This window comes from Anomalospiza imberbis, chromosome 1 (assembly GCF_031753505.1).
Source record: "Anomalospiza imberbis isolate Cuckoo-Finch-1a 21T00152 chromosome 1, ASM3175350v1, whole genome shotgun sequence".
Taxonomy (NCBI): domain Eukaryota; kingdom Metazoa; phylum Chordata; class Aves; order Passeriformes; family Viduidae; genus Anomalospiza; species Anomalospiza imberbis.
The window spans coordinates 73,333,770-73,360,704 of NC_089681.1; the positions used below are offsets into that span (position 1 = coordinate 73,333,770).

Genomic DNA, 26,935 nt, shown 5'->3' on the forward strand with positions numbered 1-26,935 from the left:
ATTTCACCAGTTTCAGGAACAACAACAACAAAAAAGTCATATTCTTACACTGTTTCACTTACTCTCACATTGAAACACATGTTTCACTCTGAAGTAAAGCTGGTACTATCACATTAGCTGCTAATCACTAAGTCCACTCCCTCTTCTGTTAAAAACAGAGTGAAATTTAATTGATTTACCATAAGGGATGGTTTAGAAAGCGAACTGTCAGCAAACTGGACTGAATATTGTCCTGATTACTTCAGCTTGGAGATGTTTCAAGACCCATTACATAATGCTCTTTTATTTCACCTGACATTGCAATTGCTCTTTCAAGCATGATTTATATAAATCGAGAAAGCATCTTGAGTTCTCCTTTCTGAAAGCCTTATCTTCAACACAGCAGTTCCCCTCCCTGCTTCAGAGTGACAGTTCTAGGCCCAGATCATGGTGCAGAGCTGGTCCCTGCAGCTGTCCAAAGACTCAATTCATTCAGAACACACAGCCCAACAGCAGCATAAAACCCATGTCTCTCTTGACAAAGCCCAAAGGAAAGGCTCAAGGAAAGGCTCACACACCATTTGAGTGACTTCACAATTTATCCACTGCTTAGAAGAGAACCTTTGTTGCTTTAGCCAAAGCCCTCAGAGAGCACTGTAAGAGGCAGCAGAGAGAACAAAAGCTTGACTTTCGGACAAGAAGATGGCTGCTCAAGGTCCACCAGTAAATAGTGGTATTTATGTAAGATATCGAAACTTCACCTCTGCCTCGAGGCACTAGGAGATCATTATCATAATTTCCTCCAAACTCTCTGAAACAAATACTAATAGTAAAAAAAAAAAAAAAAAAAAAAAAAAAAAAAAAAAAAAAGTGATTACAGGGCATACAGGGCAGTGTTAGCATTCTCTGAAAAAAGGATCCTATGAACAAAGACCGCTTGAGTAACAAGCTTGAGTAACCTAATACAACTGAAGGCAATGCCTCATCTCTCCAGGCAAAAAAGAAGCAGTCATGCACTGAAACATGGAAGAAGTAGTCCAAAGTGAAAACAGACTCAGAACTTCATTCTTGTGATAAATAGCCCAATGTATTTTTTAAAACCCCAAGAGCAGTAGTGCCTTTAAGCCAGGCTTCTAATTAGCCACACATAATTGAAATATGCAGCTGTTAAAATTCGGAGGATAAAAATAAGCACAAGAATAATTTTCTACTTGCACATTCATTTCTCTGTCAGTTATGAGATGTTCTATTTCTGAATGCCTAAGTTCCCTAAAAATCTGTTACTACTATGATTGAGGGAAAACAGAAAGAATTCTCATTATAATCTGATCCATTTCAATTTATAAGTGGAAATTAATTTTTTAAAATGTGACAGTTTTCATCATTAAACTCTTACAAGAACTACCTTGTTCTGAACTATGTATAATCACGTAACAAATAATTTCTAAACCATTTGAAGATGCCTAGGTTACACTGGTCATCACTCTTCAGAGAAAACATCATCACAAATTACCATTATATTTTGAGAGAAACCAGAATTTAAAAGATCTATGCATGTTGTCTTGGAATGAGCTGGACACAGGCACTCATGGAGCCCATGTGTTTCCTTTATTTAGGAAGCAGTAAAATACAAAATGTTACAAAAAATAAGTTGTTTGGCAAACTCCCCATTTTTCACAATCGCTACTATAATTTCTCAATAAACATTCCTAACACAATTTTACTAAATGCCCAGAAAAGTAACAAGTCTCACACTTAGCAGGTAACAAAATAATTTGTGCTGGATAGAAATCTTGGGAAATGGACAAGAAGGTAGATAAAAAACATTACATATTAATCAGCACTACCAAGAGGAGAAGGCTGGGATATACACCGGGATGCATGCCAGGATATATGGCTTTAACAGTAGACTGATATGACAGAAATGCATGAGAAAGAGCATCACTTTCTGTTGCTAATACATCTAGCTCTGTGAGTAAAAATTGATACAAATTACCCTTAATTATCTATCATTAAGAACAAAAAAAAACAAAAAACAGTATTATACTACATAATACATCAAGGTTCAGAAAAGTGGAACCTTAAAACTCGAGATTGAAAACTGAACTTGTAGGTGTCTACATTGTTAAAACAAAAAGCTACTCAGTAGTTAGATGGATTTTATAAAGGTTATCTGTAGTTTTTACTACAATCTTAGGAAGATATCTTTATTACTTATGCAAGAAAATTGGAGAACAAACTAGAAATACCAATCCCTTTTTTTTCCTCTTTAAAACATAAACAAATGTTCTCTTGCTCTTCATATCACGGTTAAGGCATTTAAAATTAATAAAGTTCAATTAGCACACCTGTGAAGCCTAAATTAAATTTCAGAAGTGCCAGTCAGGTAAGATGTCAGCTGCAAGGAGAAACATGCTTACTCTCAAATTGCAAACCCAAGCACCATCACACTTCAAAGGCACTGGTAACTTGTGTTCTACACACATGGAAGAGTGTAAGCCTCATAACTCTAGTTCCTTAAAATATTAGTAAGAAACTAAGTGGTACATACCTTTTTAAGTATTAGAATATTCAGATATTGTCAAGTACCAAAATACTTAGTAAGCCTGCCTTGATTGTAGAGTCAGGTTTAGAAACAAGATCTAGAGTTATGACAAAGAAGGTTCCCAAAAGGCCAGCAGGACCAGGGCAGTGACTGACCCTCTGTACTCAGCCCTTGTGAGGGCACACCTCAAATCCTGTGTTCAGTTTTGGGTCCCTCTCTGCAAGAAAGACATTGAGATGCTGTGTTGCATCCCGGGTTTGGGTTCAGATTAGGGGTTCTGATATATGTTAGTTAGCCAGTTCTGTGTACCCCTGCATATCCCCATATTCCCCCCACAGTGGTCCGCTCCGGGTCACTTACCATTGGAGCATCACCATGCCAGTCCTGTAACCACCCCCCCGTCCACTCCTGAGAGTTCTGTGTCTGTTACCCCACCCCTGCATTCCCATTCGTCCCGGAACCCAGCACACACCCGTGCTGCGCTCCCATCGGTTACCATGTTCCACATCACTCCCCCGTTGTCTGTCCCCATTGGGCGAGGGGGCCTTCCACCCCTGTCAGCCTGCCCCATATAAGATCCCACGTGCCCCTTTGTTCAGGGCCATTTTTGCCCGTGCTGGCTTGAGAACAGCTGCATTATCCACTGCTGCAGCCATGCGGGAATAGAGTTCTCAACCACATGAGCAGAGTGCGCCATTCTCTCACCCTTTGTCTTGCCTCAGCGTCTGGCTATGGCGTGGCAGACCCACGCAGAGGCACAGCCCTAGAGCTCCGCACAGACACAGCGGCCCCAGTCTGGCCGAGAAGCAGCGTGCTAGCCGGACACCCCCGCTGCCCAGGACCAGGGGGAAGAAAAGCGAAACGTCACAATGCTGGAGCATATCCAGAGAAGGACAACCAGGCTGGTGAAGGGTCTGGAGCACAAGTCTGATGAGGAGCAGCTGAGAAAACTGAGGTTGTTTAGCATAGAGGAAAGGATACTCAAGAGAGACCTTATCACTCTCTACAGCCACCTGAAAGGAGTCTGTAGCCAGCTGGAGGTCGGCCTCTTGTCCCAAGTAACAAACAACAGAACAACAGCAAATGGCCTCAAGTTGCACCAGGGGATGTTTAGACTGGATATTAGGGAAAAAGTCTTCACAGAAAGACCTGTGAAACATCAGAACAAGCTGCACAGGGAAGTGGTGGAGTCACCATCCCGGGAGGTATTTAGAAAATGTCTAGATGTGCTGCTGTGCGATGGGGACATGGGTTAGTGGTGGGCTTGACAGTGCAGGGCTGACGGTTGGACTCAATGATCTTAAAGGTCTTTTCCAACCTGAATGATTCTATGATTCTGTAACAGAAATGCACTATACAGAGAGATCCTTATGCAAAATGCAGAGGTACTTGCATTTCTGTCTGAACAGAATGTCATCATTTTAAGGCTACCTCACCAAAGCAGTTTGTTTTAGAAAATTATCATACAATAAAATTAGCAAACAACTGTAGCAGAGACAAAACCAACTCCATCTTCTGCAAATTCTGTTACCAGTTAACACTTTTTTAGTTTGCTTTCTAAAAAACCCACATTCATTATGGAGAAAGTCAATTAGCCAAGATTTGGAACAGACATTTATGACCCTTATTATTCTAAGACAAAGTTCAAACCAAACACACAGGCAAAGACGAATACAGAGAATCATCAATAGCCTACATCCAGTATCTTTTACTGTATATTAACAAGGATCCCATTGAAGCCAAAATCTCCCTTGTGCTTTTGAGAAGTAGATAGAAGTAAAAACATAAAAAACACTGAGAAAAGGTAATCAAAAGCTATGATTTGCCTTCTGGTGCTGGTTTTGTGGACTATTTCAACAGTAAAATGGAAACCTGATAGTTCATGAATTTCAGATGGTGAAGGAAGCAGGTCCTTAGAACGGCACATGAGATTTTGTTCATGATTTTAAATTTAATAAGGTTCTTACATTCCACCATCATGAAATGAAAACAAATTAAACCAGGGTTTACTCTACCTATAAATATATGGCTCTCTTGGAATCATCCCAGAACCAATGGTAACAGAAGCAGTAATATCAAAATTTTAACCAGTAGTATTACCTTTGGTGATTTAAGTAGAAATAAATGAGCCTTAAGTGTTCTTTCAAAAGGAAGGATGGAATTTACAACCAGCACACTGAACTAGTGAGCAACTGAGAACAATTTAATGAATAACTTCTGAAGTGCATTAGCTCATTAATGAATTCAGTAGTAAGGCCAGAATATGCTATCATTTGATATCCACAACACAATAGTTCACCAATCAGACAATTTATATATTTTAAATACATATATATTGCTTTCAAGAAATATATCCAGACAATTGTGATTTGATGGTTTTATTTCCATGATGAACTACAACAAGTATTAACAGTCTAAATTCATTTCTAAAATCAATTTGTTCATATTAGCCACCAATTCCAAATCTCATTGTTTTATTTGCTATGAAATCAAAAAGCCATCCAATAGAAACCACTTTCTCGGGAGGTACTAACAGTCTGCAATCATTTTATTCACCTGGCAAAGGAAAACAGCTTGAACTTCTTTATCATCTTCTGCAGGTATGCTTTCTAGATCATGATTCACTCCAGAAAGACCCTGTCAATACACCTGCAGTGTCTCAGCTGACTGCACTGAAGGGTGAGAATCCATAAACTTTTGCTGCTGTTTTTTGTTTTTGTTTTTTTTTTTTTTTTCTGAAATTGTTCAATTATTTTTTAATCCAATAAACAGCGTGTGATTTTGCCTGGGACAGATTCATCACTGCTCCTTTTTTCTTAATCCCCAAGTTTTGCTCTTCCCTAGAAATGACATCAGATTTTCTCTGCACTTGCATGATTAGCTTCATAAAAAAACCTTTTTGGTAAAACCAATTGATTTTATCAATTCTGCCCATTAGCCTTGCAATTCTAAAAAGTCAGTATTTTACTGGGATGATCTTTATCTTTAGCTAGTCTTTTCATCATATTTTCCCAGCACCCTATTCAAAATGAGCATGTCCAGTTAGGAATATATGCTACCCTTTTTTTTAAGAGAAGTTTTTTTCGGGCTCCTAAATCTGCAATGTTCTTGAAGTCCTCTTTAGGCAGGTCATGTAGTTGATTTACGTGCAGCACAATTTCTGTAGACTAAATACTGACCTTGAACAAGAACTATAAATGTCGTTAATACATGCATATTATTAAATTCCTTTGGAGATTATACAATCTGGGGCAAATCCCACTCTTTTTACTCATGTAAAGAGTTCCACTGATGGCAATAGAATTTTGAGAGTAATTATGAACAAGTCTTGATTGTGTTGACCAAAACACAAAGAACTTCTGTACCTTGAAGGGTAGGGGCAATGGTCCCAGGCCATATACAAACCCCCTAAACAATCATATCTTTCAGCAGAAGCTTCCAAATCCCTACAAAACTCTTCAGAACATTCTTCCCCAACTTTTAATATGTGCTGATAGTTGAAACTTTGATATAGCGCTTTATGTTTAAAGGCACATCATTACTGTCTATAACTTCTACAACTGTTGAGGTTGTGTACAAGGCTGCCATTGAGAAGAATTCCTAGCAATATTTCAACCTAAAATACATGAGCACGCCCAGGTATTTTTGGCACACCTACACAGAGAGAGACAAGAAACAAAGCATATGTCATGTCTCTTACAAGGTGCAGCAGAAGCAATTACAAGCCAATTGCTTCAGATAGTATCCTCATCGCCCCTAGCTGCAGATGATTGGCACTGATGCAGCTTGATACATTGTTCAGTTGGCAATACTTCGTCATGTACATGTTTAACTGCTAGAAAACAGTGTTTCTTAGAAAAAAAAAGAACTGATCTAGTTATTCTTAAATTCTAGCTACATGACAAGAAGTCAATTAGAAGTAACTACTAAGAGAATCTGTTCCTGGAGCTTCTACCCTGCACCAGTCTCCACTACTGAACTCCTCCTCTTCCTCCCTGTTCTGTTTTGGGGTTTTGGGGCGAGGGGGAGCTAAGGTTGGTTTTGGTTTTGTTTTGCTTCCCTTTAAAATGCAGTGTGTTCTTAATGCTAGCTGGACCTTTTAAAACCTGTCAATGGTGAAGGGCAAAATTAAGAGTCACAAAGGAATGGGAAAATCTACAATTTGTAGACATATAGAGCCTGCAGGTACAAGAAGCTTTGGTCAAATAAACACTACTTATCTTAGTGTATGCTCTGTGTGACATTAGAAACATGATGTATTATTCCCATTTGGAGAAATTATAAACAAAGATTAACCAAGCTTTTCTAAAAAAAGAATTCCAATGCCAGTCCTGTCAATCATACAGTTGGAGCCTAGTAAAAGAAAAAAAGCCTACAAAAAGATTATTACCACAGAGTAGAAAGACTTCAGAATCAAATTTAAATGAGCAGAGATTTTAAAGGTGCCTGAATTACTGGAAGCAGGAAGAGCTTTCAGGGCCCAGTGTGTGACCTGCACTTCTCCACTTCTGATGTTAGTAGTGCGGGACCCAACAGCTTCTTTAACCAAAACCAGTTTTTGGCACCCTCTAGAGGTTTTGCTCCCACAAAGAAACAATTCAGAATATAGATACTTATAATAAAATTTAGAAGAGTTGACAACCCAGAACTCAAGCCTTGAACAGGTGAAGCTTTTTAAAAAAAGGTTTATGCAAGAATGCAAAGCTGATACATCATAAAATCAATTCTAGTTCCATTCTTTGTGATCAGATTGCTCATCTCAGTCCATCAGCTCAGGACTTTAGGATTTGTAAGAACAACTAGAAAATCAGATGACAATTATTTCTCCCCTGCTAAAACATAAGGAATCACCACATAACTGTGTCTTTATAAAAAAAAAATATTTCACTTAGTTTATGAGAAAATTAAACAACTTGGAAGACAGATAGCAAAATAATAGATCACCTGTCTATGCAACACTGTAAAATAATATTCCAAACCTCTAATGTCACATGGATATATTTTTATAAAGTGGAAGTTACATTTTGTTCATGTTCTCTGAATAAAAGCAGAATTAATAGTCCATTTTGCCATCATTTTCCAGACACCTTCCCACAAAATCCCGTCCATTCAAAATATGAAGGAAAACGAGTTTTCTATTGCAAAACTGCCTTCTGACCTTTTGACCAAGTTAGTGTTAGGATGCCATTTTCTATACTATATAACCAGTATAACTAGTTCTATACTATATAACAACTGTTCAGATCTCAGTAGATTATGCTCTTCAGGTCCAACACAAATATGATCAGGAATGAAGCCTTAATTTTCTGCTATCATCACTTTATATCTAAAAATAAAGGGTATTTCAAGCAGATTTACACAACTTCCTAAAACAAAGCAGAAAGCATTAGCTCATTTTAGATGCTTCATTACGAAAGAAAAAATCCCAAAAAAACCATTCTGCAATCTGAATACTGAAGAAGCATTATCATCATCAATTATATCACAGAAATTCTGACTGTGAAGTGTTTATTTTTAGATTCATTTGAAATTGCAAGCCATTAATCCAGAGCTTTCCAACCACTGGTCTTTCACTGCAAATATCTCACCTTGATTTCCTTAAGAAAGCAAATTTAAAGAATCCCAGAACCCACAGATTAGGGTGTCCAGGGTATCCCAGGAGTAAAAGAAAAAAGGAATGCTATATCCTTGGCCCAGTTCTTTTATACATGTTCATTAAGCATCTGGACGCAGGACCCAAAGGAATACTAAATAAGCTTGCTGATGACACTAAATGACAAGGAGCTCTCGACTCCCTTGTTGAGAGATGGCAGAGAAGCCCTGCAGGGAGACCTCAACAATCACCAACCGTATGAAGTTCAACAAGGAAACGTGCTGGGTTCTGCACCTGGGATGAGACAACCATGCATGTATGGACAGACTGAATGGAAATGAGATGCTGGAAAGCAGTGCTGTGGAAAGGGACCTGGGGCTCCTGCTCAGTGGCAAGTTGAACATGAGCCAGCAGTGCCCTGACAGCCAGGAGGGCAAACTCTATCCTGGAGTTCATCAGGGACAGCACTGGCAGCCAGGCAAGGGAGGGGATTGTTCCACTCTGCTCTGCACTGGGGCAGCCTCACCTTGAGTGCTGGGGGCAGTTTTGGGTACCACAATATAAGAAAGGCATTAAGCTGTTATAGAGTATCCAGAAGACAGCCACAAGGATGGTGAAGGGTTGGGAGGGGAAGCCATAGGAGGATCAGCTGAAATCACTTTGTCTGTTCAGCCTGGAGAAGAGGAGACTTGAGGGGAGACCGCATTGCAGTCACAACTTCCTCATGAGTAGAAGAAGAGAAGCAGGTACCAACCTCTTCACTCTCTTGACCAGTGATAAGACTCAAGGAAAGAGCATGAGACTGAGTCAGGGAAGATTTGGCTCAGCAGGAGAAAGGCTTTTACCCAGATGTTGGTTGGGCACTAGAAAAGGCTCCCCAGGGAAGTGGTCACAGCACCAAGACAGTCTGAGTTCAAGAAGCATAAGGGGATATGCTCTCAGGAACTCGGTGCAATCCTTGTGGTGCCCCCTGCACAGGGCCAGCAGTGGAACTCAATGATCCAGACAGGTTCCTTCCAACATAGCATACGCATTTTCTATGATTCTATATATATATACTTCTCCAGTTCCAGTATGAGACTAATTTGAGACATACGCATCACTTTATTCAAATTAGACTGCTGTATCAGTGACTGGTGAAATGAAATGAAGACCAATTGTTAACAAAAATCATACAGCATCTGCTTTGGAGAAAACTGTAATGAGACTCTTGAAACATCCTGATGATGGCTCCTAAGGGACACAGGTCTAGCTACTGTGAATTCTGAATTTCAAGAGACTGGCTCTTGAATGCAGAAAAGGCAGTCTCAGACAAGGCTGAATCGTTCTGCACAGGCACACTTACTGCAGTCTTTTGGCTCTGCTGGAAATCATGCAAAGCTCCTTTACATCCTGAAATGTCTAAGTCTTCAGGCAGCATTAGAGTATTTCCTTTCTATCTGTCTGTCAAGAAACAAGCCATGGTAATGCAAGTGACATCCTTGGGATGACCACCATATTCAATGAACAATCTGACGACCACACAGATTCCCACTTGAAGAGAAACAAGTTGTTTACTGTGTTAAAAGCAAGCATTAATGGAAACACATCTGGCCTACACCCAAAATTATTCTATGGTCCTAAACAGCTTCCATTCCTGGTTTAAAGCCTTGTTCTTTGTTCAGTATTAAGTAACAGTTAAATTGATACTACAGTCCATTAATATCTGAATTTCTTTGAGACAATGGAGATGTCAATGCTTAAGTCAAAGAATGTGAATTATGAAATACAGTAGAAGTATGCACAGTTGTCCAGACACGGCTTCATCAGTAATGCATAGAATGAAAAAGTCACTTCCCTCTGAAGCCCAGGAAGCTGTTTGATCTTTTCTGCCATGAGAGCACATTGCTGCCATCCACCAGCAACTTTCAGATCCTTCTCTGCAAAGCTGCTTTCCAGCCAGCGGGCCCCAGCATATAACTGGCACAAGAGGTTATTCCAACCCAGGTGCAAAATTTGGCATTTTGACTTCATTGAACTTCAAAAGATTTCCTTCTTCTCTTTTCTCCAACCTGGTAACATGTTTCTGAACAGCAGCACAATCCTCTGGTGTATCATCTTATCAATCTGATGTATGCTCTGAGTTTTCTATCAGCTGCAAACTTGCTGAGTGCAGCTCAGTGTCCCATCGCTGAGATCAGGAACAAAGATGTTCAACAATACAGGACACAACAGAAATCCTTGGTGTATACCGTTAGTACCCAGCCTCCAGCTGGATGTCATGTTGCTGACAGCAATCCTTGGGCCCAGCAGATCTGACAGTTTTCAGCCCATGTCACTGTCCATTTATTTCTTCCATACTTTTAACGATTGAGTATGAATAGATTATGGAATACTGTCAAAAGTCTCCCATAAAGTCAAAATAAATTATACTTGTTGCTCTTCCTTTGTTCCCCAAGGTCATCATATCTCACCACAGAAGGTCATCAGGCTGGCAAAGTTTGTTTTCTCCTTCATAAATCAATTATGACTACTCCCAATCACCTTCTTGTCCTTCATATGTTTGGAAATTTTTTCCAGGAGGATTTTCTCCATCACTTTCCCAAGGACAAAGGTGGGGCTGACTTGCCTGTAGTTCTCCAGATGATCCTTCTCGACAGCAGGGATGATGTCTGCTTTCCTCCAGTCCTCAGGAAACTCCCATGATAGCCATGACCTTTCAAAGATAATTATTAGAGATTTTAAATCTCATATAATTAGTAGGTAAGTGGAATTTTTAAAGTAGATGATGGGCAGATGCCGTGATAAAGAGGATCGGTATAAACTCTTCCACTCTTCAGTGAGCAAATATGGCAGAAATGCATGAGAAAGAGAGAGATATCACTTTCTGTTGCTGGAAGAAACTATTGTCTAGAAGATAATTCTGAAGCAAAATCAGCCATTTATTAGCATTTGATCAGATATGTTCTTGCATCTGTAACAGAGTCCACTCCAGAATAAAAGGAAAGGCCCTACTTGAAACATCCTGAGACAGCTTGATAGTCACAGATCAATAATGAGATGCCAAAGAATTTCATGTTACCATGGTCATGATGAGTGAACCCAGGTTTTCTGTCACTAACAGCAGTGTGTGCCCTAAGTCAGGAAAAGCAGAATCCAAAACAAGCTAGCTAGTAGCTGAAAACACAAGAAATAAAGCCTAGACCAAAGCTTATGAGAGGAAACTAAATGATGTCAGGGAAAGGTGATGAACTGTGGAACAGTCTATTGGAAGTAGAAAAAAAAAAAAACAGATTTGTGGTCTAACCATTCCCTGAGTACATAAAAAATACCTATACCAAGGATAAAGGAGGTAATGTACTCTACTATATTCACCAACATGGGTAAACAAACTTACATTCTAGAAACTATGGGTTTTACACTGAATTTTCTCTTCAGATTATTTCAGTAGGGAACACTGTTGTCATTCCTGCTTTAGTTACCCTTTTGAAGTGTAAGTGGTTTGTTAACTCCACAAGCTTTTCTGATTGTAATCTGACAACCTAGAGGAACAATTGGATAAGAAAAAAAGACATGCTTTCAGCAGCTCCTAGAACAGAAATGTATAAAACCATAAGGAATAATTGCATTATGTACATGCTTTTAGGATAGTGATATTTAGAATAATTAGAAGGCAGATGTTCTAAAATTCACTGTGAATTTCAATAGACCATGCTATCAAGTCTGGCTACAAGTATATAAATGGATCAGAGTTGAGTAAATTAGATTTCTCCAGTAAATTAAATTAATTTTGCTCAGCAAACCTTCTTTAATTATTATATTGACTGAAAGAGCAGCAGCTACAAAAGCTACAACTAAAGTTTCATGGAATTTTTTAGGTTTAACACATTTTCTTTTTCAAATTAATACTGCATTAATTATGGTTTTGAGAATGTATTATATTGCTACCTGTAAATTATTCCAGAACAATAAACATAATCTATAGCATGTCCAAAAATATTATATATTCTTGCCATCATAGTCATTACCTATATTTGTTGAGATATTTTACTTTATTTAAAACTCATGAAGTGATAAAGGCAACTTTTACCTAATAAACCAACTACAAAGAAAAATCTGTGGTTACCTTTTGATCCAGAGTCAAAGCCCAGGGTGCAGAGCCATCTTGGCCCCTTCCCCTTCTCTTTCCTTTTTGTTTCTTTTGTGTTTTATTTATTTCTCCTTACAAAAGGAACACCAAGAAATACTATATCAGAAAAGACCACTTGTGTGAAACCATCTTAAAAGCACTGAGATATTTTCAGACAAATATTAGAATAGTATTAATGTTTTGTGAAAGTGAAAAAAAATGTTGAAAGATTGTTCAAATATTCTAGTGCAATTCTCTTACCTCTGCTAGTTATTTTACTAAAACAACCTCTAATTACTCCAACATCAACTTGACCCTTATTAAAAGAAGAAAACCTATAGATGCAGGGAATTCAAGCATTTGCTCCCCATCTTCCTGCTCTGAAACAGCTCCTTTTTGCTTGAAACAACAAACGACTGAAAAGACTACTATTGGTACCAAGCAAGGCTTGAGCAGAAGTTGTCTGTCCACTTCTCTCTTAGTACATAATGAAACAATAGCAACCTTTGCCTATAAATGAGTATAATGCCATTCCTTACACACTCTGTTAATACAATAGAAGTAACAGCGTAGTAAGGGACCAGCAGCAGAGTATTTGCTGATGCTTTCTAGGGCTTCATTATTCTTGCCAAAGCAAGTTCTAGTTTTGTTCTTTAAAATTCTCACAGAGAAGGGATCTACTACAGTTTACTTCTCCCCACCCCCACCTTGTTTACATCCCTCCAAATTACCCTCTTTTTACTTATTTTCAGTTTCTTACAGATGTAATAAAAGCTCACTAATGACATTTTCTGTTTTGGAAAAAAAGCCTCTTGCATCACATAAAATATGTTGTTACTTGTTTTGGAAAAAAACAGCTGAAGTCATGCAAAAGTTAACTTTTATGCCACCCATGCACCGAGAGCAGTGTAGCAAGAGCTTTTTTGCTTAAGCAACATGGAAAGGGCTATATGCTGTAGGAGACAGAGTACATAAGCAACCAGGATCCTATTTTCATGCTTGTTCCTGATCTATTATCAGCTTCTCTTGACTTGTTTTCCCTTCAGCAGTCTCGTTAGATAGGTTTTTTTAACTTTTCAGCACAAGGACCATCTGTGAGTATGTTTTGGACAGCACAGGTTCAACAGGGCTGTGATGCAAGCATGGTTGTCAAAACACTGATGCAATACCAAATAAAGAGCCACCACTATGTTTGATTGCTTAGATGAGTCCAGTCTGTTCCTCCATCTGCATTCTTGCATATGGTCTCTCATACATGGTGCAGTTAATGAAGCTGCAGCACACAGTTTTCTCAATGGGCCCCGGGAGGGAATTGGTTACACACCACTCTGCAGAGGCAGAGAGTGCTGGAGCATAGTCCAGCCTGTGGTTCTGTTTGTTATTGTAAAGAGTCACAGATAGACTCAGGAGTGTTGAGCTCACTGTATTTCATCATGGGAAACACTGGGATATTTGCAGCTAGCTTCAAGGTCCTGTTCTAATTTAGGGCTAAGGTCCAGTTCCATAACAAAATTAGCCTACTGAAATTCAGTAAAAATAAGAAGCAAATACTCTTCCACTCAAAAACTGAGAGGTTTGGTTTCCTGTAGGCAGAATGGTAAGAAAGTTTGAAACAACAGCTGCAAACAGGAATATTGAAGGAGTCTCCTGAGGCTTCCACTGTGAGCTAGCCTGCATCTAGAAGTAGCAGCTTCAGGCCCTTCACAATATTTTTTTGCACCATAAAATTATTTCAGGGGTAAAGTAGTATCATAAGCTGTAGAGCTTATTAAAATAGTAAAAAAAAAATTAAAAGGCAAGAACAGAATTCACAAGGCCACAGCAATTTCCATTATATTCTATTTAACCCATTAGTGACTGTTTCAAGACAACCAAATAAAATGTCCATTCAAAAGAAGGAATATATGCCTGTTACATTTTGGGTAATATTTGAATGTCATATTTTGGTACTACTGAAAGCTCTGCATACATCTTCAAACTCCAGAAGTCTTGGATGTATAAATGCTCAGACTTTAAATTGCAAGTCCCTTTTATTCTTCGCTTCTACATATGTATGAAAAATGTGAAGATTAAAACATCAGAAATATTGAACAATGTTCTATAAATTCATTCAGCAAGGTAAATCACCTTTTTGAAGAAGCTTCAGAAGGATTCATCTGCAAAAAAGAAAAGCTTTGTGCTGGCCTTCTTTTCTTCAACTGTTCCTGTGAAATGCAGATGTATAGCTGTGCCTCTGAAATACACTTTGTATCTAAAACCTGGCATTGTGATATCAATCACAAGTCCCTAACCCTTTCCTTTCACAGACTATGGACAGAAGTGCAAGCTTTGGATACTGATAACACAATCAGAAATAACCGTTCTTCTCCATGCTTCTTGAATGTACATATATTTATTTGTGGGATATTGCTATTCAAATAAAAGTTTTAAAATAAAAATGAGAGAGAATTTGGACTCCATAAATTTCCCATCATGTTGTTAGAAGTGTGGTAGCCACATGAAACTCAGATTAGAGGAAGTTCTTTACTGGTTTTTAAGCAAAAAATGTTTGTTTTCTTACAGTGAAACAAGAAGACTACAACTACTGTACAACCAACTTAAGTAGATGGTAAAAGAGAGACAGACATCCATCAGGGTCTGTATCAAGGTGCAGGAACATACTTAAAGGTAAAAAAGTCTACATAGAAGTGGTACAAGTTTTAAGTGGCTGTTTGAATTCAGACAAAAAATCAGCCTCAGCAGTAAGTAGTAGTGACAGCAGCTCAGCTCACCTGTAAAATTCATCGAGACCCTTCCATGTTGGAATGATATGACTTGAGACATGTTTTGGGTCAGCTTAATGGAAGCAATATCACTGCAATAAATCTTCTACTATTTCCATGGAGTTTGAGGATGGCTAAAATAATTTTATTTCTGCATCCTATTCCCTTAAATGTGCAACTTACTGTAGTTGATGTGAGTTAGAGATTCATAATGTAATTCACAATACCAGGTTTTAGACACAACATTTATTTCTGAAGCACAGCTATACACCCGCATTTCAAGACCATGTCACTTTTCCATTTCTCCCATTCCTCCTAGTCAACTCATCTTTTTAATACCCATCACTCATCCTCTTTTGTTTAGCAAAAACATGAATGCATTTCATAGTATATACAAATTAGACACTCCCAAACAAAACTACATGACCAAAAAAAACCCAAAAACCCCTTGTTTTTGGACATCTGGCAATACTATTCACTTATTAAATCCAAAGTGGAACCAAAAGACCACATTGAAGTAAAGATTTATTAGACAAGGATTTGAAAAACATGGATACTTGAATGTAATGATGAGAATATTAAGCCCTTCAAAAATCAGGAGTCCTTGCTTCTTTATTAAAGTATTTTACTGGAGGCATGCTAAACGCCTTATGAAAAAGTGAATTTAAAAACTGCAGAAGGGGAAGAATAAATTGCTTTATTCCCAAGAATGTGTATTTCCATAAACTCAGTCACCTGTTTTAGGAGATCTGTACAACTTCCTAGAGAGCAATTCCATTTGATGACTAGCATACTACACTATCAGGTAAATAAACCTTATACTTCCAGAACTACACTGTTCTACAGGTCAGGAAGAATGTTTCAGTAAGATAAGTTAGCTAAACCAACTTATATTCTGATCCTTCCCTTCTCTTTCACACTTCTCCACCATTTTTGCCCCCCCTTCCCCATAACTCATATATTGACCAAATAGTATAAAAACTGTTAACTACTACTGAGTTTACTTGTCATGCCTGTTTTATGATAACAGTGTAATAAGTGTAATTTTCTTTTTAAAAAACCCAAAACCCAACAAAAACCTCCACCAAACAAAGAAAAAGCTCGACCCACAAACCAACCAACCAAAAAATTAAACCAAAAACCACAAAATAAAAGCCACTGAAAAAGCTCACCCCAACTGTTTCATGACAAACATTATCTTGTGGAATTACTAAAGAGTCAAGTGAAAGAAGGTGAAATAAATAGAAAATAATATTTTTACTAAGGGACATCTAGTAAAACACAGGGGTCCCATGGAATTAGTTGGATTTTTGTTACCAAATTCAGCAAGAGTACAGCTGGGTTTTGCCTGGGGGAGATGACAACATTACATTGCTTTTGAGAATAATATGCAAGTTATGTAACGTGCAAGCAAGAGAGGAATTTTTACATTTGACAGAGGTGCAACTAATTCCATATGTGTTTAATGCACAAAAATAGAATATATGCATGCATGCATTTCTTAAACATGTTCAAACTCTATTTTGCTTATCTGTGCAAGGTGTTCTGTTAGAACTGATGCACTTTAGTAAATAAAACACTCCCAAAAATGTGTTTCTAAAAGTATTTGTTAGAAATCATAAGAATGGATCAACTACCTGTGTTGAGATTGAATTAGCATCTTTCCTATTCATTGACAACGTGACAACATAGCAGTTATGCCTTCCAGTCTGTCTCTCTGTCCCCATATTCCCATCCAGCCTTGTTTTGGCCTGCTATAATCAGTATCTCAGATCTCCTTCTTTGCTTTGGACACTATGTACAGTAAAAACAAACAAAAAAAAACCCCAAATGAAAACTAAACAAAACAAACTCCAAAATGTAAAAGCAATTTATATTGCAGACTTTTTGGCTCCTTGACAAACATCATTGCTCCAAGTTTGTTCTGTCAATAGATCACCAACGATCTGTCATTTGGGAACCTGAAATATTTACATCACCACTGATCAAAAGCCAAGTAGTTCCTCCCTGGATGTTTTTAGAGGGAAGAAGATCTCAGGCAGAGCAATCCATCAGCAATGTCAGCCTGAGGACTCCGGTGGGCAGAACACAGCTGTGAAGGAAAACCTGCACCCCCTCACTGGCCAGCTCTCCTCTGAGTAACTAGATATAGGGACTCCACACACAAACAGGAAAATCAGGTTCTTTGAAATGGCTTTGTTCAGCCAGCTTTCCAATGAAATGTCACCAGCGTGTTCAGGAGTCAGAGATGCCAGGTCTCAAAAATCCAAGATGTCTCAAAATCCTAAGAGTAGGTCAAGTTTATGTTGCACTTAACTGTCACTGTCAGGTACAGCGTACTCTTCAAATACCAGTATTGCACTTGCTCACAAAAAAAAAAATTAAAATTATTACGTACATAAATTTTATTCTGTGTAAAATTTTACCCACTCTAAGCTAAATTGAAGGCATTAAATATGATCAAAACCTGGAATTTTGTTATTACCACACAAAAACAGATGTCTCCTCTGCTGAGTTCAAATACTGTTTTTCTAATACACATTAAATAGAAGAAATATTTATTACTCACAACAAAAAAATCACATTTCTTACTGACTGGGAAAAAACCCACAAAACAAAACAAAACAGCAAGACCTATACATGCTGTCTCCAAGACTTAGGGATAGAAAAGTAAGAATTAAGTAGATTACTCTTGGCTACTTTTACTTAAAAGGTATTTATAGAGAAGGAACATGTAAGTCAACTAATCAAAACTCAACCTCAAGAAAAGCAAAGAAGAAATGTAAAAGTTACATTTTACACCATAGATTTCCACTTCATCCACATACAGCACTTGCTGAACAGATCTCTGCTACATAAGATACACAGAATATAAGGAAAAGTTTGTTTCTTGTTGAAATGAGGAGTATTAGCCATCCTTTGGGTGTTCATTATGAGAGTCTGCATTGAGAATTAAGTGCAAAGGATCCCAGTGGAAACACTCAGGGGCTAACAAACTTCCACAGTTTGACCAGAATTGCATGCTTTGGAATTTTTTTATTGAAAAAACTATATAATGACACATATTAGGATGGTCTATGTACCTGAGAGTATTAAACAATTGCTTACCAGAATAGTGCATTATGCTTCACAAATATACCATGGCTTCATGATACCAAAAATTTTTTGGTATCATGAGTCTGCTTTTAATGCCAGTTCTTAAAACTTGTGATTCTAAATTCACCCTTTGATTAGACATGCATGTTTCTAATTAAGCTCAACCTGTCCATTCTGCTTTGAAGAGAATAAAGTCAGAGTCCCCTAAGACTCCTGAGGCTCTGTGCATTAATTTACTTGTTCTTGGTAAAGGCAATAGAAGTCAGAAGTGAAAAATAAGTCCAGTAAACTGCCAAGCTTGTCAGAAACACTTTCAACCAAAAATACATACTACTGAACCTATAAGGGACTGTCATGTTTAGTATGGCTTTAAAAGAGGAATTGGTGTTGTCTATCTCCTACGCATTCAGCTGTAGGATGCTGTAAGTCATCAGTAAAACAAATGTATGTGTAGTAGCTAATCCTCGAGGTTTGTGGCAGATTACAACCCCTTTTTTTTTTTAACCCAGCATGGGCCAAATTTTATTATCTGAAAATCACACGGGCATAGCTGAGAAGGATCTGGAACTAACCTGGTGAGCCATAAGCAGGACAGGACTTCCAAACTTTTACTCAAAATCCTTCAGCTGGGAAGGTTAACACAGTTAAATGTCAGAAGAAAAGAAAACTGAAGCCAACAGTCTCCTGTTGATTTAATTGCAATGAATATTTCGAGAATGCATTCTATATTTTTGACACTTATAAAGATGTGTGGCAGCAGCTCTCTGACCACAGAGAGAAGCGCAACTTTCCTAGGCATTGTTCTGGATAAAGGTTGTGAGAAGATCAGACAAAAGAATGAGAAACAATTCTTATCTTCACTTGCTGCACCTGGTATTGTGAACATGTGGAATGTGTTACAGAGATTTGTTTACCAAAGGGTGGTTTCTTAATTTGCCAGTGGTGATAGTGTTTTAATTAAAGGACCAATCAAGTACACCTGTAGCAAACTAAGATATAAAAGAGCAATGGGTTTCTTAATAATAATATAATAAAAAGATTAATCAGCTTTCTGTAATACATGGAGTCTATGTAAGCTACTACTCAGCCAGGGGTCCCCTGCAGCAATACAGATGCACTATCACAATTCCAAGTTTTGCCCTTTCTACCAGCAGATGACATACATCAGCACTGCAGTGGAAATCCACATATAAAATCACATTATTCTTGTAACTCAGGCTTCAAAACCATTTGCAGCAAGAATTCTATGAGTTATCAATTACTGTCAACCTCCTTCATTAAAACACAACCTTTTTAAAATACTGAGAACTTTTTTGTTCTAGTCACTGCATTTCTAAGCACACTAGGTCAGACAAGGTTAGGCACTGAACTGAAGGTTCAGGTTACCATCATGTGGTGATCAAGGATACGGGTGTTTTATCAGAAGTACTCAGAAAGTATCAAATATGACTAATAATTTTGTTAAAATTTTCAAAAATGCTCACAGACTAACCTAGATTTTGATTTGTAAGAATTCACTAGATGTACCACTCTGTATTTGGTACCTACACTTTTTTGCAGACCCAGCTCCAACTACCCATGAGACTTCAATTTCTCGATCACACAGAATCTCACCTACTACAGTATCGTGCCATGCACAAATTAGATGACGCCATTAGGCACATTCAAAATTTGTCCTGAAGCTTGGTTGGCATATGAAATGTGAGAAAATGATGGTGTAATGAATGTCTTCAAGTACCTGCTTATTTAAAGAAACGACTCTACAAATTCTGGCATACAAGACAACAACAAGGTTTGTACATGCAAGATTTACGTGTTTAATCCTGAGGCATTTCCACCGCTGAAAACCTTTAACTTTCTGTTTCCTTAGATAATCATTCTCTGACCTAGCCTTCTGCCTTCTCACTCTGCTTTTCATTGAATATGAACATCCATATCTAATGTCATGACATTTTTCACACAAAAAAAAGCATGAAAAAGCTTTTGCCTTCCCATATGCCAAACAGGTAAAGCAACAGTCAGCCTCTTGTCAAGAACAATTTTTTTTTTGAATAAGCATATTTGACTGCAACAACAACAACCTTCTTTCGAAGAAACCTGATTACTACCCAGCCAACATGCCAGGATTTGATTCATTTATGCCATCTTCAGAAAAGTTACAGTCTTTGCTCACATAAATCTAAAATAATGTATACATTAAAAAAAACAACAAAAAAACCAAACCAAAACAAACAAAAACCCAAACACTCCCCCACCCCCCAAAAACCACCCCAAACAAACAAACAAAAAACCAAAGCTGCTTATAGATCAGCTAGCATATCAGAAACACACAAATTCATGAATTCCAGCATTTAGGTGGAAAATTGTTAAGAACTAAAAAGTTCACATGTTCTGTTTATAATATCCAGTGCATGTTTTCTTGCCTTTTAGACACCCAGCTTCAAAAATTGTAGAAGTCTCTTAGGAAGCAGGAACTAAAATACCTTGAAACTCATTGTCTGGAGCCTTGAGTTTACTTAGACCATCCTTGCTAGTTACCCTTCCAAACTGCTTACTGGTTCTGATGGAAAGCACATACTTTTACAGGATGAAGATCACAACCTAGTAGTCATCCTAGTGGAGCTAAAAGGTACAGCAATTTTCTACCACCAGACTGAAACTTATTCCTAATTATTTTCCCAAGCATCTTAGTAATTTGAATGAAACTATCTAATAGAAATCTGGTATAAATTAATGTGTAAGGGTTAAGTCTTATTCAGTGGGTTTAAAACAATCAAGAATCCCATCAGAATATATATTTACACTACCTGTTTATTTCCTTTGGCTCCCTTCAAAACTTCAGCCTTAAAGGGATATCTTGGCTACTTAACTGAATAACAACTGACAGTATTTGAATGGGAGAATGTACCCATGGCTGAAAAAAGAAGATGTTTATGTTACATTAAGCAGGGAAATTTAAGTTACACTGTCAGTAAAAGTAATTATCTTGACCAAAAGGAAGTTGCTCTACTGTGAAGATTTTTGGGAGATGATGAAATCAACTGTAAATTTGGCAAGGGAAAAAGAGTGGAAGACAAAAACACTGAAAACATAGGAGGGGAAAATGCAAAACCCTCTCCTACAGAATGTTTTATATAAAGCCCCTTTGGGTCTCAGATGTTCTTGATTTTGGATGCTACAAGTCAAGCTCTACATATTTGTGGCTTCGTAAAATGAATTAAAACAAGTGGAAAATAAAAGTTCATTATATAGTAGAATTATTACAATTAACATGATAAACCAAAACAAAATGCAACATCAAACAGGGTTATTTTATATATTAGTTTTAAAAAGTTAACATCATTTTGGCAGCTCTGAGAAGTACAAATGTTAAAAGCTTCATTAGAAACCTGGGAGTTTTCTTGGGGGAGTTTAGGTTGGGTGCTTTTTTTGTTGTTTTTTTTTTTTTTTCAGAAGCTTCAATAAAATAGGCAGCAGCCAAAAGGACAAGACAATATATTCTGTTCTATGCTTTACATGTCTTGAAGTTATTGCTTATTACTATAATAGAATTTTGTAAAGTAGAATAGGCAGATTAAGAGCCAGTAGAATGCACTAGAAGTCACCATGCCAAGAGCAATTTAAATAAATATTAAATGCTTTCTCTCATTGATAATGAAATGTTTCTCTCTTTCTTAGTTCTAGACTAAACTGACAGTTTACATAAGAAAAAAAATTATTAACATGGCAACTGGTTTACATAGAAACAAATAGCATATTTCCTTTTCAATACTATTGAATTTAAATTTTGTCCAGCATAATGCCAGACAATCTGGTCAGGCAATCTGCTCTTACAACCCATTCACTACACAAAGTTAGCACATCCCAAGGGGATAGAAGAAATTGTTTCAGAAATTATTTGTCATAGTGCATTCAGATTTCTTTCCAGGTGAGCCTAACTACCAAGGAGCCATTTAGCCAAAGGGTCGTGTGGTTCTGCAGTGTGTGAGCAGAGGACTACTTACCTGTCCTGCATGGAGACTTCCTATTCATATGAGAGAAAATACTTTTCCTGACATATTCCCATTAAAAAAGGCCAAAAATACAATGTTTTTCCTGGTATAATATCTTCTGTCATGACAAAAGCAATCTCTTCTTTAAGAGCAAATGTGATTTAGTCCTATTTGAGAGTCATTCTGTCATTTAAGAAATAAATGTTCTAAATTTAAAACTGCTGCCTCTATTAAGGTATGTTGTTTACTTGTATGTTATTAATAATTCTACTACTAAACTTAATATTGTGCAGGCAAATAAGCATCCAAAATTCATCCTCTAATAGGATCTTAGTGAGAACTTCAAAGAGAAAAAACAATCACTTTCATTTTTGTCAAATCTCAGCTGTAACTTCAAATATCAAACTCTTCATGACTTACAAGCCCAATCAATGAGCATCAAAACCACAGGTCCTTATTAAGTGAAGAGTGCTGTAATGCATTTTCTTTATCTTGCTGATACTCCTGAAAACAGCTGCTTTTAGGATAGAAACATATGCTTGAAATCCTAACAAAAATATGCTGGAATTTCCACAAGTGATCAGCTCTAAAAATCATATCACACTGAACCATGAAATAGAAATGTACCTGAAATTTAGTGCAAAATTTAACACTTATGAGTTCCGCTGATTCCGTTATCTGCTCCATTTACATGCCAATCTACACCCCTACCTAAAAAGGCTTCTCTTAAAAACCTTAAAATAAACTACTCCAACACTTCTTTTGTAGCATAAGTTGATTTTACATGTGTCTTGAGCAACAAATACTCAACACCAAACCATAGTCATTAAATTGCTACCATCCATCAGCAAAGGTAAATTATACAAATCAGAATTATGCAAAAATCTTTTTTCTAGTTGCTACTATTTCTATTTTGTGCAACTGTCTATTAGATTTCATTATGTGAGGATGAAATTATCTTGGTATTGTTATCAAAAAAACCCCACAGCAAAAGTCAGAGGCTTGTGTCACTGATGAGCTATTTACTGCTTTTAACATTTATTAAGGCACCTGACAAACAGAACTTGAGAATTGTAGCTGGAATCCTCTCCCAAAAGCATTTTTCTTACAACCCATGAAATGTCATGCAACTGGCATTTGGAAATAAATACTTAGCTTCCTACTAGCAGCTTTGGGGTGTATTTCCCTCAGTAGGTATACATAGCACAGCCCTTTACTCCTTTTTTTTTCCAAGCCTCTCTTATATAACAGACTGCAAAAACCATCTCTGAACAACGTGATCAAGATGTGATCTCCTCTTTTGGAACTACAACATTCAACATAATCACATTCAACCCAGTCCCGAGCTATTAATCAACTTCTTACTAATAACGATGATCGATCGCAAGTTCTCTGCAGTTTTGCAGCTGATGGTCAGTCAAGGCTCCCAAAGGATCTTGTCATTCACAGATCAAAATGAGACAGCTTCACCAACTCGGCTCAGAAATTAGTCTTACACGGTTTTTTTTTTTTTTTCTTTTGATCATGGTATACCATGGTATGATCATGGTATAATGTTTTGCTTAAATATCACAGTCATTCTAGCTGGTTTGGGTTTAGTGTTGGGGCTCCTCCCCAGATAACCTGTGTAAAGGCAACAAAAGCCCTAAAGCCACCTGAGTCTCAGAGGCCCACAAGTAGGATATACAGCAGCTTTCTTTGGAGACCTGCCCTTAACCCCTTCATGCCATATCATTTTTACACTGCCAACTAACTAGGCTGTCTGAAAAAGATAAACCCAGCCTACATGAGTTACATAATCAGTTTATTTTTTAAGACAGGATGAATATATCCTGAAGTACAGAATGATTAAAGATTTTTTCCCCTCTTTTGATTTTGCAAAAGACACAACAGACTTACATAAACTCCATATAATTCTGGGTTGTCCTCCCTCTGTCTTGAGGTACGTAAGTCTTGACGTACCCTATGGAAAGGTTTTCTATAAAGCAAAGCTCAGGCTGACTCACTGTTTTCACTTTACATATAGGCTACCTATAAAGACTTTGAAAATAAACCCACCATGTGAAGTTTTTACTTTACCTTGTTAATGCCAATGAAAAGGCATACATGTTTTAAGGGACACAGATATCTGTTACTACAGTCACTAAAGTTAAGAGCTGGGTGTTCAATAAAGGAGCCTCTTCGTTTCTAAATATTTTTTCCAAGTTTTGGATTTTTCTTTTCTGTAAAGCATAGGGTTAACCGTGACACCCTGAATCCAAACAAAGCACACGCTAACAAAGTATAAGAAAATGTAACAGCACAAGATACTGTATTATACTCTTCTGTGTATTCGTCCTTTCAGTCCCTCCAGGGGAAATTTAACGTGGTTTCTAAAATTATCCCTCTAACGGGTTTTTTCGTTTTTCTCAAAGATCCCTGGCCAGATGAATTTGTGTATTACATGCACTGCCTGTGCCGCTGCACCTCCTTCCTCTGTGGTGACTTGATTCAGCTGAAGCTACGATTTGACCGATCGATGCAAGCACATTACACACCAGAATAAGAGTAAGGTAAGGGTAAAGGAAAGAAAAGCGTCTCTCCTTTCAGCCATTAAATATAGATCAACGAAACATCACAGCGCACATCGCGGCTCCCCTCCCCACCCCCTCCGCCCGCTCCTCGAGCGCAAGATTTCGCAGACGGTGGCTTCAAAAGAAGAGCACACACCCCACACTCCCCTCCGCAGACACACACACAGACACACACACAGACACACAGAAACACGCAGCAGCCGTCTCTCGGAGCCGCCCCAGGGCGCGGGCTCCGCGCAGGGCCGGGCGCTGCCCCCGACCGCTGGTCCCCGAGCCCCTTCATCTTATTTCTCCTCTTCTTCCTCCTCCTTCTCCCTGGCCCATGACTTCACCGCCGTAACGAGCACATTAGTGCAGGGCGTCGGGAGACACTGTACCGCGGATGCCCTACATAAGCAACGACCAACGTAGCAAGAAAGGGAGGAAAGCGATGGAGGGGGGAGGCCCGGGAGAAAGAGCCATGAGGAAATAACGCACTTTGTTACCTTTTGGCTGAGGGCATAAACACCGCTCCTTGCAGCCCAACCCAGCCCGGCTGCATCGCCGAGGGGAGCAGCGCAGGACCCCGCACCAAGAAGAAATATCATGCAGGCGGGAAGGGTGTGTGGGGGGGAGGGGGAAGGACCTGGCACCATTACGGTGCCTGTCGTACTCACCGATCAGCGCCGATTCAGCCTGCTTGCTCCCAAACATATACCAAAACCCAACAGGAAATCCTCAGTCCGCCAAGCGAAAATGAAGCGGGGTAGCGGGGGCGGGGGGGGGCGAGCGACGGCTCCGGGCTTCACCGCAAGGTCCTGACCTTGCCCAGCTGCAGCATCTTCGGCTTGCCCCCCCCCAGGGCGTGCATGTGCGCCCGTGTGTCCCCGTGTCCGTGCGAGCGCGCCGATCCGGCTCCGAGGGGCTCGGCCGCAGGACAGCTGCCCGCTGACTGCCGGGGCGAGGAGGGCTCGGCATCCACCGCCCCGCCGCTGGGGCGAGGCGCGGGGCCGCTGCGGCGGCGGCGGCGGCTGGGGCAGGCTGCGCAGCGGCGCCGTAGCGCAGCGCGCCGGGCGGGCGCACCGGCCGCGGGATGTGGCCGAAGGAGACACAGCCGCCGCCGCAGCATCTGCCGCCGCCGCGCTCCCGCCCGCCTTGCCTCCCTCCCGCCCGCCTGCCTCCGCCCCTCCCGGCCCGTCCCCTCCCCAGCAGGAGCGCGCCCGCCGCGGCCGAGCAGCCGGCGCTGGGGGGGGACAGAGGGGGGCGGGCGGCCCCGCTACCGATGAGGCGCTGCCGCCTGTGCCGGGCGGGGCTGAGGTATGGCCGGGCCGGGTCCCCGAGCCTCGCCGCAGAGGGGCGCGTCCCCGTGTTTCCTCAGACCCCCGCGGCCGGGGCGGCTCTGATTTGCTGGGGAAGGGGAGGCAGGGCGGAGGGCGCAGGTGTGGGAGCGCACCCTGGGGCGGGGGTCGTCGGTGGGGAGCAGCCCCTTGGCAGTAACCGCGGCTCCTGCTGTCATGGGTTGGGAGCTTGAGGTCGGCCAGCCAAAACGGTGACAGCAACAGGGAAGCCAGAGCTCGTTCCCCGGCTCGTGTCTACCTCGGGTCTCTCTTCCCATGCTTGGGAAACCTAGGTGGGAATCCTACCGTGTTTTCAGAAGTCTTCTTGAGAGCAAATAGGGTAAGGAATATGGAAGTCATGTTTTACTCCTGCTCACGCTTAACCCTTCGTTGAGAAACTTGTGTGGAATGCAATTGCAGCACTCACCTGAAAGTTGGCACTCCATAGCTCCTTTCAACTCGCCGCTCGGAGTTTTGGTACCTAAACAAAACCACCCATTTTTTTGGGGGGTTGTTTTCCAGGGTAACCTCTGCTAATTCACGCTCGCAGCGGGCTGAGCATCAGCGCGGCACTGGGCACAGCCGCAGCCGCGGCGCCCGGCCAGCTCCTACAGCCGGTCATTTATTGCCCGAAATCGCGGTCCCAGCACCTGCCCCGCAGGGAGGGACCCGCGTGTCCCGGGCCATGGCCAGGGGCGGCCAGGCGGTCCGCTCCCGCGGGACACGGCGTTCCCATCCATCCTCCCCGCGCCCCTCCAGCCCCGCACCGCCGCGCCGGATAAGTCATGCCGGGCACCGAAGCGGGCTCGGCGGCTGCACCTGCGGCCGGGCTGAGCCGAGGCGGCAGCGGTACGGGCCGACCGCCGCCACCGGGCTGCACAGCGACTCGCTGCTGCCACCTCTCGCTTGGCGTTCTCGCAGCTTCCCCAAACTCTGCTGCGAGCAGGAGATTCACCTGGCCGAAGATCCCA

At 40.1% G+C, this 26,935-nt stretch overlaps 1 protein-coding gene across 3 annotated transcripts in view; it reads right to left on the bottom strand.

Moving 5' to 3' along the window:
* The window catches only part of CTNND2 (catenin delta 2), a 638,637-nt gene extending 612,212 nt beyond the window's left edge, over positions 1 to 26,425 (bottom strand). Inside the window, exon 1 of one of the 3 annotated variants that reach the window (XM_068196795.1) lies at positions 26,392 to 26,425. In XM_068196795.1, the coding sequence (XP_068052896.1) occupies positions 26,392 to 26,410 (19 nt within the window). In that variant the 5' untranslated portion in view covers positions 26,411 to 26,425. The other 2 variants (XM_068196789.1, XM_068196805.1) reach the window with 2 other exon arrangements.
* Between the last annotated feature and the right edge of the window lie 510 nt (positions 26,426 to 26,935).